The sequence below is a fragment of the Austrofundulus limnaeus genome, unplaced genomic scaffold (assembly GCF_001266775.1).
Source record: "Austrofundulus limnaeus strain Quisiro unplaced genomic scaffold, Austrofundulus_limnaeus-1.0 Scaffold20, whole genome shotgun sequence".
NCBI classification, from domain to species: domain Eukaryota; kingdom Metazoa; phylum Chordata; class Actinopteri; order Cyprinodontiformes; family Rivulidae; genus Austrofundulus; species Austrofundulus limnaeus.
Genome location: NW_013952422.1, coordinates 1,399,943 through 1,419,065, shown reverse-complemented (window position 1 = coordinate 1,419,065; position 19,123 = coordinate 1,399,943). Strand labels below are relative to the sequence as shown.

General features: G+C 38.8%; 1 protein-coding gene across 1 annotated transcript in view; it reads left to right on the top strand.

Moving 5' to 3' along the window:
• lrrc75bb (leucine rich repeat containing 75Bb) overlaps positions 1-19,123 on the top strand; it is a 44,535-nt gene that overhangs the window by 8,954 nt on the left and 16,458 nt on the right. Inside the window, exon 3 of the mRNA XM_014003773.1 lies at positions 6,068-6,180. Coding sequence (XP_013859227.1) covers positions 6,068-6,180 — 113 coding nt within the window. The remainder of the gene's footprint in view (positions 1-6,067; positions 6,181-19,123) is intronic.

Below are 19,123 nucleotides of genomic sequence, written 5' to 3'. Positions count from 1 at the left end.
GGGTGCTTGAGGATTATGTGGTGACAGGGTCACTGTCTGGTTCCTGTATACCAACAGTTAGAGCTGACTCTGCTGACACAGCTGTCCTCTGTCTCAGATTGTCACAAAGACAAGATCCCAAGGTGAAGATGTCTGGTTTTAGACCCTTGCGGTTTCATTTGTGCTTTTTGTGAACAATCTAGTTTTGTTGGTGTCTTCTGTGCCTGACTTCCAGCATGCACTGGGGTGGAATTTCCTGAAATTGGTCTTGCAAAAGTAGTGCCAGTACTGTGCACAGACAACTGATTGACTCTTACCTGAACCTAAATTTTGCAGAGTTATAAATGTCCACTCTTACAGAGTTCGGTTTGTGCCTTTTGGGCTTCTTTGGAAATGATTATTGGAGAGGTTCTGATGAGGTGTAAAGAACCAAGCCTACTCTGCAACAGGTCAAAACTGCAGGCAATCAGTGCCTGTAACTTTAGAGTTACACTGAGCGTGGGGTCTGAGTCATGGTAAATGGTAAATGACCTGTACTTATATAGTACCTTTCTATCCAACCAAGATACTCAAAGCTCTTTACAATCTGTGTCCTCATTTAACCATTCATTCAGCACTCTACTATACTCTACAAAGCTAAGATGTACAAATCAGTTTATTGAGACTAATCAGTGTTTTAAATCACATTCATATACTATGGGACAATCAATGGGAGAATCAAACAACCAACTCTCTGATTAGAGGATGACTCCTTTAACCCGATCATCATCTAAGGGAATAAAGGTTTGTTTGGACTTGTCTTCTCCTGAGACACAGCTAGGCTGAAAAATGGAAATAAACCCTCCAAACACCTACAAATGAACTGTCACACAGAGAGCGCAAGTGATAGACGAGCCTCATTTCCCTGGTAACTCTGAGCAGAATCACATTACAGCAGAAACACACATTGTGGCTCAGCACGCTGCTTTTGTAGCTACAGCATTGGTAAATACCACCTCCCTGCTGTTAATGAACAGGAGATGATTGTTTCATCAACTATTTTTTTTCCTATAAACATAATCACTGCTCTAAATTATAAAACAATTAATTACAACTTTTGCCAGTATTAGGGCAGCTGATTATTCTACAGTTTCCAGTATAGAAAATCAGATAAATATCTTTGGGATTCAATACAAGTGATGAGGCATCGATCAGTTAGGATAGCACTGCTTCTAAAAAATTCTAAAACCAAATGCTTTAAAGAAAATCTTTACTAATACCTAATTTAAATAAAGTTATCACTTTTTTTTACCTTCTGTATAACGTAGTACAGTACAGTAGTACACATATATTGCAGTTCTGTACATTATAGTACNGATTATGAGCTTTAATAAGTAAAATTATCCCAGCTACAATGACAGACAACAAATATTACATTTATAGTATTACAACTAAAACCGTTTTTGACGCCGCCACCGCAGTTTGTCCTTCATGAGCCTTCGTAGACAAGATGGCGGCTGCCTGTAGTGGCGACCCGCGACCATAGAGATATGAACAGCTTTTTTTAAGGTAAAAATAATAAAACAAGGTCTTTGTCTGCAATGATTAGACATGTTTTTTATTATTGTCATTAGTGATTATTAGGAATGTGCGATATGGCAAAAATATTCATTTCACGATATACATTATGATGAGTGGCGGTAACAATATATATCACAAAATAAATCTTATAATAGAAAATAAATAAATCACACATTAATTGAGTGGAATAAATATGTACTGTATAGGTTAAAAAATTAGACCTTAAAATCTCCTTTTTTAAGGGACACTTTAAAGTCTCCCATAAAAATCTGAATTTAAGGGAGATCTACCTGATTAAATCATATATATACTTTTTATATATATACTTTATATATATATATATACTGTATATATATATATATATACATATATATATATACATACATACATACACATACACCGGAGGACACGCCGTCACGTAAATATGTAAACAGTTCGGCGTTCATTTTCACACACCCAAACCAGGTCCAGATAAGTTTTTTTCCCCTCTTCATTTGCGCTCTCAGCCAAGCTTCCCGCTTTCTCTTGATTCCAGCCGGTTACGTCATCAAAAAGAATTGCGCGGTTGGCCGATAGACTACAGATCTCTATCATAGGACAAATTTATATAATTTCTACCGTATATAGTTTATATCACGCATTCCTAGTGATTATCTTAATTTTTGACTAAAAGAATTGACAAAATCCTACACACTGTGCCTTTAAGAAAAAGGTTCTGGTTGGCCTGACCAGTAAATATCAAGGCTTCTGGGTCTGAGCAGTTTTGGCACAAACTGATAGGGCACTTTGAGGACTTTGACAATTGGCTGTTGGCCAGAGGAAGTCTATTTTTGTCATAAATGTTGATGAAGAATTGTGGGAAACATGTGAGGGACGGAAAGAAAAACATCAGATTTCCATAGACTGTTGGTGAAAATAAGGATCACATTAAAATTCCTAGAGAGAATGCACATCTCCCTTCGCCTTTCTTCTTAAACAGATCATCTTGTGTTGAGAAACGACAACGTAGTAACTTTGGTCAAAGGTTGATAAAAATCCAGATGTGCCCAATCTCATGTAATACTGCTGTACCTACCAGAATCTGTTAACGTTTAGTGCAGTGATCTGCAACCCATGTCATCTTGTAAGGATTGTAAGTAAATAACAGAGATCTTCACACATTTTGCATGTTTACAGACATATAGGGCAATCTTATGAATTTGTATCAGATAGGTTTGCAGCCCTGCTCCTCTGCAGTTACCTCTGCCCCACGTTCTTACTTTTCCCTGCAGCCGACAGTCCACTTGTTTGCTCCAACACCAGACCAGAGGGGTGGACAGTTATGGCAATCTTTAGCTCTGGGGCCACATGCAACTCTTTGGAGCTTTGACCAAAACTAGCATGAGATGACTTTTTTTCCTTTTTTTATATTCCCAAAAGAAAACGCTAGCTTTAGCCGTTTTTCTGTCAATTTGTTTGCAAAGATGTGATCAATATACCAATACAAGAAGTGAAACATGTTGTTTAGATCATGCTAGTAGTTTGTTAGTCACTTCAATAATCCAACTTCCAGCCTTTAAGTAAAATCTTTCTCTATGATCTCTGTTTGGATTAACTTTAAGAGAAGTTGCTGAAAAGAAATATGGTGAGCCTGCATAGAGTTTTCATTTTGTTTTTAAATTTGGTGTGTTTTGTTCTTGTTTACATTAATCTTTTCTTTTGTTCTAAAGTGTAAAAATAATAAACATTAAAATTCACCAGTGGTGGGCACCAGTCCGTTAAAGCACAAATCCACTAGTTGCGGACCTAAATATTTCGTTTGCGCTTTAGCTGTCTTACTAATTTTTATAATTCATAAGCAGATTTGTGCTTTCCATAAATAAAGTGCAGTACAGCTATTAACTAATTACCTACCAGTCATCATTATCTTGAACAGCGGAAGTTATGGCTGTCAATGAATCACGACACACATGATCTATCCAACAGCACCCCTCCCAGATAAACACACTTACTGGAAGGGTATACATCTTTGCTGACCGTTGCTTTTGGCCATGGTTCTCATTTCCCACAATGCTTTGTGTCTGCTTACGTAGAAGGAAGGAAATGTTTAGTACTGCCTTTCCCAGCAAAAACAGTAAATGTTTGAAATCCATACTAAAATTTAGTATGTATTGATTTATTTTATTTTACGATCGGAGCGCCTTTTTTAAAAAAAATACAGTTTAAACGCTGGAGCTCAATACTTGACGTAATTGGTCGAAGCACTCGGCCAACTGGGTTAGACAGACATCTAGTGGTCAACTGGAGCAACTACATGGAAAACTTTAAAATCAAAGCTCTTATTTTGAAGTTTGCAGATAGTTTCCTGTACTCCGTGCTTTCGTTTTCAGTCACAAATCAAATCCGCCATGTACCCAGAATGCATCGCTTCAGTTTTCCAATAAACAGTTTTAAAATTACTTTTACTGATGCTTCTTTAATGAAAAATTTACAACAAACAAAAGAAAAAGACAAAGAAGCAGCTGAACTAGCAATCCTCAACAACTTTTTAATTTTTACACCCGGAGCCAAAGTTCTGTTTCACACATCCCCGGCAATCGGCGGTTGTAGGATTAAGCTGTACAAGGTACATACACCGCTAGTTGGCAGTGTTGTGCATATATTGTACATGAATTGTTGCCAGCTAGTAAGTGTCAAATTGAACTTGCGCTTTAAAATTAGCTTCCGCTAGTTTTTCTAGGGCATAAGCACTTTTGAAGTTGCGGAGCTAATTTTTGGATTAGCACTGCCCACCACTGAAATTCACTAAATATTTTAAGCTTTATAATGTCATCCCCACTGGGCAACATAGCCCCCCATCAACAAACTCAGAGTGGCTTGTGGGCCACCAGTTGAAAATCCCAGCTGCAGCACGTTTTGAAGCTCAGGACATGTTTTATTAGTGAGCCAAGGGGCAGAAATGGCTCCTTTGGTAGTAAAGGGTGCAGACCTCTGGTTTAGAGTACGTGTGAATGACTAAGAGGTACCACCAGCTCAATTTCTGTAAAATTCACTGAGTTATTGTCATTTTTGTGTTTGGTGGCTCGGCTGTGGCGAGCATCTCGAAGTTTATCAGCTGTAACATGCAGAAACATCATCGCTACAACTAAACCTTTGGCAAAACAAGAGAATTGCTGAAGTCATTGGAAACTAAATGCAGCAGTAAAAGTTCAGATTTTGTTTTAACATCAGTAGTTTTGATCTTTTCTTAAAAGCTGAGGTCAGAACACTGCAGTCAGTGAGAAAATACAACTGGTTATTTGAGGAATAAACAGTACTTTGTCCAACCGACAGTGGACTCATTTGCTTGCAGCGCGGCATACAAAAACAGACACATTTAAAATTCCAGATCCATTTTCAATCTACAAACTGTGAGAAAAAAAAACAGCAGCTCAGGGTGGCTGCAAGACAGAAACCCAGCAGCTAAAAAAGTTAACTTCAGCTGTTAACTTGGAGTTTTAAAGGAAAAATTTTAAAAAGCCTTTTAAAATAAGGTCACAGCAATCCGATTTTTTCTTTTCTCAACACATGCCAGATAAATATCACCTGTAAGAAACTCCCATCTTTTCTCTTCTTGTAACAAAAGCTCAGGAGTTAAAAAAAAAAAAAGAAAAGAGGAAGAAAAAAAAGCGAGGAGCTGGCAGCAGTGTGCTCCTGACGAGTTGGCGACCCGTGGCAAGTCAAACGTGACGAGGATGTAAAAGAGGCAGAGAGCTGAACGTTCAGGCCTGGCAGCTTCTTCCTCTGGCCTGCATCTTCCACCGCGCGGATATTTATTCAAATCGTACAATCAAAGGCGTATTGTGAGCGGGAAAACAGGCGTCGCTTGTGACAGCGTGAGTCATCGGTTTGAGACGATTAATTCGGTGCGTGTTTTAGTTCGACGCTCTCAGATTTGGAGAGCGGTGATTAATGAGAGCTTACGGAGTTACAGTACTGCACGGGGTGTGACTGCGGCGAGCCATCCAGACCAAACAAGAACACTTATTGTAAATCAGGATGTGCTGCTGTAACATCATGCTCAGTCATCCGAGCGGCTGAGAGAGCAGCTCTGAATGTTTTTCAGGCCCCGCTCCTTTCGTCAGCCAAGAAGTAGAAGTGGCAGCAGGAATGGTTAATCCTCTCCGGGTACATTGCCCTCGTCTGTTTTTCTTCTTCTTTCCTTTCTTCTTCCTCTTACCACATTGTCTTTTTCCTGTTGTTCCAATAATTAGATTTAGCCCAGTCATTCCATTCCACCTAAATGCACTGATGGAGGAAAGACAGAAACAAAAGAAAGAAAAAAATAACACATGGGATTAAAAACAGGGTTGTCTTTGTTGCAGCTGCACATCTATTTTTGCAGGAATAAGAAATCGATATTAGTCACCAAGATATCAGAATAATGTCACTTTTCAAAACACTATAAACCCACAGTTCCTATTTTTTTCAAAGCATCCTGCTAAAAATAACGTGTTTCTTCAAACGTGTCATAGTACAACTGACAATTGTGTGTGTCTGTGTGTTGCAGGAGGCCAACTCGCTCAAGTCCACCAACAAGATATGCCGCCAGCTCATTTACCACTTGACCCCTCACTCCAAGTGGATGAGACAGAGCGTGCCAAGGAGGAAGTCTCAGGCCTGGTGAGTGTTTAAGTCTGTGTGTGTGTGTATGAGAGTGTGTGTGTGTGTGTGTGTGTGTGTAGGAGAAAGAGTGTGTGACTTCAGTTATTATCTAGAATTCTATGCAGCAATAAATGCATGCTTGTGCCTCTAAATCTTTTCTTAAAGTGACGATGACATGCATATTCTTCAAATACAAAAAGTCAAAGAAAACGTCTTTATATTTAAGAAAGTTGGAATAATACACACGATGTAACCCATTTCGGGCAGCACGATGGCTCAGTGGTTAGCACTGACACCTCACAGCAAGAAGGTCCTGGGTTCGATCTCCGGTTCGGACCTGGGGTCTTTCTGTGCGGAGTTTGCATGTTCTCCTCGTGCTTGTGTGGGTTTTCTCTGAGTGCTCTGGTTCCCCCCACAACACAAAAACCTGTACAATAGGTTGCCTTCAGGCCCAGGCCGCCCTTGAAAAAGAGATCTGAGATCTCAACTGGACTTGTCTGGTTAAATAACGGTAAATAAATAAAAATAAAATAAATATTTGATCCTTAACTGGCATATTTTCTTTTGAACTTGGCTCAGCCAAAGTGAAACAGGAAGTGACATCAAAGGGGAACTATTTAACAAAGAAAAGTCTCTGGTCTTTGTTTACTGAAACAATATTATTTGAACTCTGACTCTTCTTCATCTCTCTGATAGTGACTCAAAATAACCTAAAGAAACATCAGATTCTTCTCTACAGTCTGAGTTGTTAGCCATTTTAGCAACACTCTGTTCACATGCAGACATTCCCCTTTGACATCACTTCCTGTTACTTCACAGGCAAATATTTAAACAACTGTTCATCTCAGCAACATCAAAGTTATTTTTTGCAAATTTTATCTATGTCCTCTTTCTAAAAATGCATTCATATGTATTGCAAAAAATTGACATCACAGGCACTTTAAAGCTAGTTTGGGGAAAGTTTGGGGAAAAATATCGTTTCACGTAACATTTTTTTGTTTGTTTCTAGCTCGTTTTATTTCTTAACTCCTGTTCAGCTTTACCACTTTATCAGCTTCTTATTTATCAATGGGGAAAATACTTTTGTCCTTGCTCAAATTATTTTTGAAAGCTAATTTTACAGATTGTGTTTCAGATCTTAAGATATAAACTGTGTCAAAGTCAAGGCTCGCAGACCAAATGTGGTTCAAGGGTGACTTCCGTCAGGCCTGCCACCACTAAACAACAAAAAAAGTGTTGATTTAATATTAAGACAGTTTTTGTATCAATGTTAAACTTTAAATTTATGATTCAGTGCAACAAAATGAACAAATTTCAAAAGGTGAAGAATAATACTTGTCCTGTGCCTGAGCTATTGGCTTTGAGTAACTGTGACCCTCAGTCAAAATGACTTTGACACCCCTAAACTAAAGGAAGGATTGGTGGTTTAAACCATAACAGACTTCAAATTTCTTCATAAATTATAATTCTAGTAGTTCTTCAAAAAATTTTTCAACTATTCCAGTTTAAAAATGAAGTTGTCAGCCGTCTTATTCAGCTGGTCAGCATCTAGTTAGACAGAGCACTAAGAGTTTCTTCTTGCCACCTAACAAACCTTCTGAGCTCTGATGAATCCAAGCCTGAACACTGAAAAACTGTTGCATAAGAAGCTCTGAGACTTCAAGGTGGAGACGTCTGCATTTCATATTCCGTTTTTACTTCTAACATAAAAAAACACCTACATCAAACTTGTTATTAACAGAGAAAAACTTGGTATTCAGAGGACGAGGCTGTAAAAACATATCCTCACCGTTAAGTTTGTAGCATCCTGTCAGAGTTACGTAAGCGTGGTGATTAATTGTGTGACAGCACCACACTCTGCTGACATAACCACACAAACTACTTCAAAAGGTAGAAACCAAGCAGGCTCATTCAGCCGTGCCTTTCGTTTGTTAATTAAAAACCAAACTAAATTTAAAAATCAGGTCATACTGATGAAGACGATCTGAGAAGAGTTACTTATTAGGATGTTTTATTGTGAAAACTGGTGACTCATTTTCAAATACATGTTCTTCTTTTGTTTTGTTTGTCAAATACTTGTTTCTCCTATTTCATTTCAGCTTGTTATTGTTAAAAAATACTATTCTGATAAATTGTGCCTCCTGGATAGAGTGAATTTAATTGTGGTTTGATGAGAAGTATAAATATTTACCATTCTCATGTCATATTTGTTTGTACACAATCCATCACAGCTGCACACCTTTAGAAAAAATGTTTTTAGAGAGGTCAGCTCCCAATAAATGTATTTTGGAAAATCTAACAGATCGTTTTTACTCAATACTTTTACTTGAGTACATTTTATGTCAGAAATTTACTTTTGATACTTAAGTACAAAATATATCATAAGCTTTAAGACTTTTACTGAAGTAATACTCTTAGAGGAGACTTTAACTTTTATCAAAAACAAATTTCATGTTAAGATACTTGTAGTTTTATTAAAGGCACAGTGTGTAGGATTTGTTGTTTTCAGCGACATCTAGTGATTGAATCATCCTCCCTGGTCCTCCCCCCACCCCCACCCCCCACTACCAAACGCAAAGGAGTTGCTACGGTGTCTCTCAGGTGTCAAAAACCTTTGATAATTCCAACCGCGATGTCTACCAGCAGCTTCAGGGCTAGTGATGTTTCAAGTGGTAAGATTATGAGCTTTAATAAGTAAAATTATCCCAGCTACAATGACAGACAACAAATATTACATTTATAGTATTACAACTAAAACAGTTTTAGACGCCGTCACCGCAGTTTGTCCTTCATGAGCCTTCGTAGACAAGATGGCGGTGCAATATGGCGGCTGCCTGTAGTGGCGACCCGCGACCATGGAGATATAAACAGCTTTTTATGAGGTAAAAATAATAAAACGAGGTCTTTGTCTGCAATGATTAGATATGTTTTTTACTATTGCCATTAGTGCTACACACTGTGCCTTTAAAGGGATCTGTGATTAGTTGTGGCATTAGACTTCATTTGATAAACATATATTTTAACTGTAAAATAAAGACTGTAAAAAACTGTAGGCTGTTTAGTTTTTATAATTTTTAAACTAAAAGTTTAAAAATATTACACGGGCCATTTTATTTACACACAAAGCATTCTGGGTAAATGGTGATGTGGATAGGTCCTTGCTGCAAGGCTGCTAGCGAGCTATATCCACCCTGAAGGTTAATCTTGGACAATATCTGATGATCGACTCTTTTAAATGAAACCAGAGAGCGTTGACAGAGAGGAGAAGGTAGAAATGACTCAGACTGTAACTGAAAATATGGATGGAGGACAACAGAGCTGCTTCATGGAAGAAAAACCTCAGTTTAGCCTGTTAGCTTTAGCATTAGCCCCAACGCTATCACCATATATATGTATTAGCTCAGCGCTACACATTCTTCTCTCGTCACTGAGGTCCTCCATCCACATGACAGAGAGGGGAACGCAAAAATGACTCAGCCTGCAACTGAAAATATGGATGGAGGACCTCAGTTTAGCTTGTTCGTTTGTCATGCTAGCACCGAGGTAATACATAAAAGGCAATAATAGAGTCAGCGCTAACGCAAAGACTAACAGGCTAAGCTGAAGTTCTTCTTCCATGAAGCAGCTCTGTTGTCCTCCATCCAAGCTTCCCTTGTGTGGTTTTTAGTTTTTCTGTTAAGGGTTGCGCCTCCTCATGATGTCTTCATGAAGATGATCCTTGCTCTGTGCAGGGTCTGTGGCAGCATGACCCAGAGCACCTGTTCTCCTATGTTTGTTATGTTCTGTCTTCTTCTGAATGGGTGTTCTGAACTGTAATTTCATTGTGCTCTGTACAGTGACAATAAGGGTCTCTAATCTAATCTAATCTAATGAATGTTTTATATGAAATAATTCATTTTTTTATTCAGATAAAATAATTATAAATGTGATCACTACACCACTATGAAGAAATGTGCCGTGCTGTCAGCACTCAGACTCAAGCCCTGTGCGAGCTGAGACACATTCTGCTCTTGCTGACGGTCGCGGGCCAGCTTCGGTCCCTGGAACTCGCTGGCGAGATGGAATCGATCTTGGAGAAGCTTATAGCTCGGCTCGCAGGATTTCCCACACTAATTTGTCTGATTGGATTCGTCACCTTGGGATGTACCCGCGGATATAAAGTCAGAAGAAAATTTATCATTGTCTGCCTGACCGAAAACATTTTCTTGCTGCATTTGGCTCCATGTTTCAGCCTTCCCGCGCTGACTGTCTCAAATTCTCCCTGATTCTCCCAAACAAGACGCTCCTCATCCAAACCATCAACACCTGCAGCTTCGACTTGGGCTCAGTGCCGACTGATAACCTTTATTCCATCTATCAGGACAATGGCAGAGTGTTACCTTGGCACAGGTGCACAGGCTTTGCGCACACACACACTTCACAAAGACCACCTATCCTCTGCACTACCGTCTCCACCGGCAAACATGTTTTTGTGTCCCCTACTGTTGTACAGGTCTTCCTCTCTGTATTCTGTATTTTGAATGTTTGTTGTAACTTAAGATACGTAGAGCTGAAATGTGATTGTCTTCTGGACTTATAAAGCAAACGTTATTATATTACACTGCCATTACTTTTTTGCAGTTTATCATATTCCTTAGTATATTATGCACATTACTTAGTCACACTTAAACCAGTTAGACAGTCATCCAATGATTAGTACTATGAAACTACAAACTCAGAGGTTAATAAACAGAAAGTACACTCACCGGCCACTTTATTAGATACACCACGCTAGTAACGGGTTGGACCCCCTTTTGCCTTCAGAACTGCCTCAATTCTTCGTGGCATAGATTCAACAAGGTGCTGGAAGCATTCCTCAGAGATTTTGGTCCATATTGACATGATGGCATCACACAGTTGCCGCAGATTTGTCGGCTGCACATCCATGATGCGAATCTCCCGTTCCACCACATCCCAAAGATGCTCTATTGGATTGAGATATGGTGACTGTGGAGGCCATTTGAGTACAGTGAACTCATTGTCATGTTCAAGAAACCAGTCTGAGATGATTCCAGCTTTATGACATGGCGCATTATCCTGCTGAAAGTAGCCATCAGATGTTGGGTACATTGTGGTCATAAAGGGATGGACATGGTCAGCAACAATACTCAGGTAGGCTGTGGCGTTGCAACGATGCTCAATTGGTACCAAGGGGCCCAAAGAGTGCCAAGAAAAGATTCCCCACACCATGACACCACCACCACCAGCCTGAACCGTTGATACAAGGCAGGATGGATCCATGCTTTCATGTTGTTGACGCCAAATTCTGACCCTACCATCCGAATGTCGCAGCAGAAATCGAGACTCATCAGACCAGGCAACGTTTTTCCAATCTTCTCTTGTCCAATTTCGATGAGCTTGTGCAAATTGTAGCCTCAGTTTCCTGTTCTTAGCTGAAAGGAGTGGCACCCGGTGTGGTCTTCTGCTGCTGAAGCCCATCTGCCTCAAAGTTCGACATGTTGTGCGTTCAGAGATGCTCTTCTGCCTACCTTGGTTGTAACGGGTGGTTATTTGAGTCACTGTTGCCTTTCTATCAGTTCGAACCAGTCTGCCCATTCTCCTCTGACCTCTGGCATCAACAAGGCATTTCCGCCCACAGGACTGCCGCTCACTGGATGTTTTTTCTTTTTCGGACCATTCTCTGTAAACCCTAGAGATGGTTGTGCGTGAAAATCCCAGTAGATCAGCAGTTTCTGAARTACTCAGACCAGCCCTTCTGGCACAAACAACCATGCCACGTTAAAAGGCACTCAAATCACCTTTCTTCCCCATACTGATGCTCGGTTTGAACTGCAGGAGATTGTCTTGACCATGTCTACATGCCTAAATGCACTGAGTTGCCGCCATGTGATTGGCTGATWAGAAATTAAGTGTTAACGAGCAGTTGGACAGGTGTACCTAATAAAGTGGCTGGTGAGTGTATATGTTGCCTTAGATTATACTGCCTATGATGTTTTAAACTACACTAACTATTTACATACTATGTTATGTCTTCTGCCTTTTCACCTATTTAGATTTAAACTGCTCATTTGTGTTATGACTTACTGCCTCTTTTTTCTATTATTTCTTAAATCAAGCACTTTGCTGCTAAAAAGTGATATATAAATAAATTTTACCTTGTCTTACCTTACAGTCAAAATCTGTGTTTTATTAGGATCTGGGTGGAGCTTCCATGTTCTTCTCGTGCATGTGTGAGTTTTCTCTGGGTACTTTGGTTTCCTCCCACAGCCACAAAAACTTACAGTTAGTTTAAAGGCACAGTGTGTAGGATTTTGTCAAGTCTTTTAGCCAAAATTGAGATAATCACTAATGACAATAATAAAAAACATGTCTAATCATTGCAGACAAAGACCTTGTTTTATTATTTTTACCTTATAAAAAGCTGTTTATATCTCCATGGTCACGGGTCGCCACTACAGGCAGCCGCCATCTTGCACCGCCGTCTTGTCTACGAAGGCTCATGAAGGACAAACTGCGGTGGCGGCGTCCAAAACGGTTTTAGTTGTAATACTATAAATGTAATATTTGTTGTCTGTCATTGTAGCTGGGATAAYTTTACTTATTAAAGCTCATAATCTTACCACTTGAAACATCACTAGCCCTGAAGCTGCTGGTAGACATCGCGGTTGGAATTATCAAAGGTTTTTGACACCTGAGAGACACCGTAGAAACTCCTTTGCGTTTGGAAGCGGGGGGGTGTGGGTGGGGGGAGGACCAGCAAGGATGATTAAACCACTCTACCACTAGATGTCGCTGAAAACAACAAATCCTACACACTGTGCCTTTAATGGCAGAGTGTGTGGTGAGAGTGTGATTGGTAGTCACATTTGTCCCTATGTGGCCGAGTGATGGATAAATAGTCCCTCAGTGGCCACTGGAGATTAGCACCAGACCCAGATATAAACAGCAGGTAAAATAAAATGAATAGATGGAGAGAAGGCAGGGATAGGTGGTCTAAAAATACTCTCCGTGTTATAAAAACACCTGTTGCAGTGGTTGCAACTCCAATAATACAGCAATAAATACTCCTAAAGGTACAGAATTTTCTTTATTGTAGATTTGTCCAGCAGTAAGGACCAGGCAGACCTGCCTCAGACGATCCAAACCTTAATCAGAAATTGTCATTTTGACCACGTTGGTTGCTGCTCTGAGGTCAGTGTGGAGTAAAACCACATTTGTCTGGAATGAAGCGGCCATTGCTTTATTATTTATATTCAAGGGAAAAATAAATACAAAATTAAACAAAACTCCCCCTCAACTCAAATTAAGAGGTATAGTCTCAAAAAGAAAAAAAAAGCTCTCCATTATAATATTAATGATCAAGTTGTCGCCCAGAGCTATTAACCCAGATTGAATTTTTTTTTTCCCTTTTTGACAGCTGAAGTTAACTTCCCGCCCCTATCTCTGTGTTTGTTTCAAAATAACACTCGACAACAGAAGAAGGCAGAGCCTCCCTGTCTGCTCATTAGCAAGCCTCGTGTCTTTCACAGCCAAGCCTCCACACAGCAGCAGAGGACTCGCCGCGCTGTTTTCTCGCTGCTTCTTCTCCTAATTGACTACGATCCTCTGAAAACATCTTAGAGTATAATTAGACATCAAAACCCAGTTTGCGCTCAATTCCCTCCTCCTCAAATCTGGTTTTGTCTTTCCTGAATTAGCCCGTTTCCTTCTGTTAGTTCTACCTAAAAAAAATTTAAAGCCCGGACCTTTAATTCCACCTATTTCAAATCCCCTCCTCAGATTGATTTTCTTCCAGTCATGCCCATTTTGTTCAACAGTTGTCACACATAGCAGTTCAGCAGTTTGAGCTTTACACACTGAGGGGAAAGCTCTGTCAGACGAAGAGAAAAAGAGGAGGGGAAGGCAGAATCACTGGGTTGCAGATCAGAAGTCCCTTTTTTTCTCCCTCGGTTTGAATAAATCTTGAATTTGATCCTTTTTTTTCATATTTTGCATGAAAAAAAGCATATTGCATTGCTTCAGTCGTTTCTGAAATGGAAAGTCAATCTGAGAGAGAGACCCTGCTCCCAAATCGAATTGTTTTCCTGACGTACAAGCACGTGGTCGCGAATGTTCAAGAGATAACACATAAATCATGATTCCAGCTTTATTACCCGGGCCTGCTTTGCCTCTCCGACACTGTGAGTGCAACGCAAGTGTGTCACGCTCAAGGCAATTTAATTTCCCTCTGTAGCAGCACAAGCCAGGTTTCAGAGAAGTACAGCACTGCAGGAATCCCACAGGAGGTTTAAATGTTGTTGTGATTGGTATTGAATTTCAAATTAATGACGCTCGGATCTCCTATTACACTAAAATTGCCTTTACAGTACATTTCAGAGATATTGAACTGGAACTTGAGATGCTTTTTCATTACTTGTCTTTATTGTAAAGCACAACTTGATGTTAAAGTACAGACTTTTGTAGTATTTTTAAAGGGATTTATTTTTCGTTTCTCCTGGACTACTTTCTCTGAGTTTTTAGAGAAACCTGAAAAGTACTTTGCCTTTTTGGAGGTTTGTGTGTCAGCGTTCGGTGCTTTGTTTCATCAGCATTAAGTTAAACCTGTTATAAGAGCTAAAGGAGTGGTGGCAGTGACAGCTGGTTTGGTGAGTGTTGGTATTCTGTCTGAGTCTGGATAAATGATCCAGACCTCTCACCGCTGCAACTGAAGTACTTTTTCCTCCCACAGTTCACTATGTGAAGGCTGTCCTAAAGTCATTTCAGTTTACATTAAGTCCTGATCGTGACTGCAAACGAGGCTCAATCAGAATGTTTCCACCTCAGCTCAGGAGTTTAATTCAGATTTCAAAATTTGCTCCCAGGGGATCTTTTTCTGAGTTAACTTGACGACATCTCCCTGATTTATTTTTATTTTTTTAACCGGACCAATACTTTTTGCATTTTGTCATTTTTGGAGTTTGAGACATGTTACAGATTATTTGGAAGACTACATTTTAAATCAAAATCAAAACACTTTTCTCCTGTTCAGACAACTGTGTAAGCCTAAATGAACAAAGAAACCAACAACTGAAGTTAACAAAAACATAACAAGCTGGAGATTTTGGACCCAAAATGCAGATGGATAAAACAATCTTTAAAAAAAAACTACACGTGACTACACGCGTCATATAGTAACTAGATTATTTGCATTTCCTGTAAAAATGCAGTGTGAAGGCTAAAGATTTGTGGTGAATGGCTGAAAAAAAACTTAAACTAGCCTAAACATAGCATTAAAAAGTATCTGCAATAGCTTAAATTAACACAAAGAAAGAGTTTGTTGAATTAAGCATTAAGAAGCTGAAATTATCACAAAACTGTGAATTTTCCTGATAAAAAACCTCAAATTATAAAACCTCACAAACCAGCTGAAATTATCAGAAAGCAGCTAAAAGAACCATAAAAAGCTTCAAATATCAGTAAGAAGCACAAAAAGATAAGAGCAGAAATATCAGAATAGGTAATAAAAAAAAAAGGGCCGAAAACGAGCTGAATAGAAGCCAAACGATGCGGAAATTAGACATTATAAAATAAATAGGTAAAAAGTTCAAAGATTTATGAAAATTTTAAAGGATATTAAAGATTTCAAATGTGGAATAACTTGACCAAAAATGGTAAATATCTCAAGGTGCTGAAGTATCAATAGTCATAGCCAAAATGTCCTGAAGGAGCTGAACGTATTGATATATTACATAAAAATGAATTATGTACCAAAAAATGTAAAGAAGAAAAATAAATCTCAGTAGAGTGAACGGTTTAACAGTATTCACACAATAAACAAAAGAAATGCCGACTTGGCGGGAAAAAAAATTCCAAAACAAAGAGTTTGAGAACACAGAAACACAGCGAGAGCCTGGTATCTAAGAACTAAGACAAAGCAGAACTGATGTGTTGGTGACAGAAGACTGAATAAATTGGAAACGGGCTGATGGGGAAGGCAGCTGGGCTGATTGGAGAGTGACAACAGGTGAGAGTGGCTGATTGACTGGAAAAAACACATGGAGCAGACTGAGGGAAGAAATGAGAAGTGACAGGATCTAAACTCAAGAAAAGATTAAATACAAGAAATCAAAGGATGCAGACAGCAAGGGAACTAATAAACTAAAACACAAAGCAACATAAATAAACTCAAATAGTGAATAGAATAGTGAAAGTCTTCACTACAACGTATTTTTCTGTTTTTAATGTCCTGACAAACTAAACAGTGAAAAACCAGTTGAATAATTTCCGTTTAAGCTACAACTGGTTAAAACATAAATTTTTTTGGGCATCTTGTAAATTTCTGGCCCAGATTCAATGACAACCTTTTAGTAATCCTGTCAGGATTCTCCAGCTCCAGTTTTTCATGTGGTCTGTCTGATTTACTCCTAAAGAGCTCTATTTATATCCCATCTAAGCTGTTATTTTGAGCCTTCACATGAACCAGCAAAAAAAAAAACAGTGTGGAAGTACTGCTTGCATGTTTTTCTCTGTTGTTGAACAAGCTGTGGGACTTTAGAACCACCAGGACAGGATGAAGAAAAAATAAACCAGAAGTTGGGTGAGTTTTTGATTATTTCCAAAAATGGCCACAAAGCTTCAACACAGCCTTTAAAAAAAGCAGTGCCACAGACAATCTGAGCATTTAAAAGCTGAAATAAGACATTTATTTATATAACGTTGTTTGTTGTGGAATAAAATAGTGTGTAAGCTTAATTTCAGCTATATTTTCTTAGCGTAACTTAAAGTGATCCAACTTTGATCCATTACATCAAGTTTGAACAGAAATCAAACGCATGTTGAACAAAATGTCACCTGGGAAGGAAAAAGAAATATAAACAGAGTCATTTTTATGTCTTCTAGAGAACTCCTTAGGCCTTTTTATTGTTACAGCAATGGCATCAGAGTTGCTGTTCTGCAGATGTTGTGTAATGTTCAGTAGAACGACATGAACAAATTTATGCAGACCGTGCACTCACTCGTGCATCATATGGTTTTAATACATGTTTGACTTACGTTTCTGAATCTAAATCAGCCTCCTGAGTGTGGTTAATGAACCTACTCAGGTCTGAGCCAGCAGGCCTGACCTCTGACTATGAAATGTAGACTCCCAAGGCGAGCTTCTAACTCAGACAAAAAAAATTTAAAAAAGGAGAAATCTGGGTTTGTGGTTTTGAGTCCAGCCAACTGGATCAGGCAGGATTTTATCAAAATGTCTTAGTTTCCCTGAAGCATGCAGGAAAACAACAGATTATCATATTTTGTATCAGTTTTGTTTATTGAGCTTCCCGTTCATTCTTTGGTCCTATCCTCTGCGACATCTGCAGCATTTTGGATCATTTTTTGTGTTTATATGCAGGTGAATAGATTTCTAAATAACAGAAATCATAATTACGATGATATTTCTTAGAAATGACAAAGATTGTTTTAGAAACGTGTTTTCATGTGAAGCCTGATTGGTTGAATATCCTCAGCAGTCCTATTAACCTTTCATTAGAGATGTGCAGAAACCGCCGCAGCTAGCTGACCAGCGGCGACGCAAGAAGCAAACCACGTCAGCGACTAAACTGACTTCATCTGCCTCGTAACTCAGACTGTAGGGAAAACACGACAAACTGAGGCTGAACGGAGAGTTGGTGATTCATGGTAACGCTGGGAGGAAAAGGTCTGGGTCACCTTTAGTTTACCACATAATCTTTTTTTTTGTGTTTTAACCAGGACAGCGATTTCTTTCTGACACTGCGATATTTGGATATGAAAAAAATACAGGAATTTTCAACAGATGACTTGAATAACACTTAAGTTCTGCTGTCACTTAGTTGACGATGAACCCGTACTGATCTTACCTCTTTTTGTGCACGTCTCCATCATGTTTTGTTTTTGTGAGTATTGTTTACTTTTATTGTTCTGAGACCTGAGTTCATGTTTCCTTCCATCATGTGCAAATTGTGTTTTACAAATAAATAAACTTAACCAGTGGTGGGCACAGTTCCCCTAAAAAAACTAAAGCACTAATAGGGGAACTAATTTCCTGATTAAGGTTTTTGCTAATTTAAAAAAATATATATTAGTGGATTAGCATTTGCTAAATTTATAGACTAAACTTAGAAGCACTAACTGAGGTCTATAAATGTTATTGATCAACGTTAATGTTAACTGCTGACGGTGAAAGCTGTCACATTTTGTTCATATGTGTGTCACTTATCAACAATATGTTGACAGCTTTAGCTTTTTCTAAAACTTTCAGTGCATTAGTGCTTTAGAATTAGGGGACCTAAATATTTGAGTTAGTGCTTTAGAGCTAGTGGAACTCATTTTTGTATTAGTGCTGCCCACCACTGAAACCAGCATGTTGTCTCTGTATTTTTTACAGTTTAATATTAGCATTCATGCTAAACGTGTTTTACCGCTTTATCTCCAGTTCTTTGCTCATCTTCCTCCTTTACGTCCAGATCCTTGTTGTTTTCCTCCACAGCTCCAGAAACCTTCGACAACACTTCTCTGAAATATGTTGCCATTATTGTCCCAGAGCTTTCACAATAACGTGAAATTTTGTTTTCCGTCAAAATAAAAGCCGTAACACTCAACCGTTTACCGCAATGACTTGTGGTTTACACGTTGATTTAATTTGCCTCCTACATCGCAGAATCTGTGATGTGACCATTGCACACATGGGCCTCATGAAAGAACTGTTCGTACGCACAGATTTGTTCTTAAATTGTGCGTACGAGTGATTTAGGAGAATTTGTGGCATTCACCAATGTTTTCATATTCTAAGATTTTTTTTTCAGATACGAACAAAATTCACGTGTGGTCCAGACCTGTCGTATATTTTACGAGCAGTCAGTCTGCTGTTATCCAGACGGGTTTTCTTCATTAATAACTTTATATTTCATTAGTTTGAAGATATTTTGAGTTGAATAATAATGTTGACAACAGGCTATTC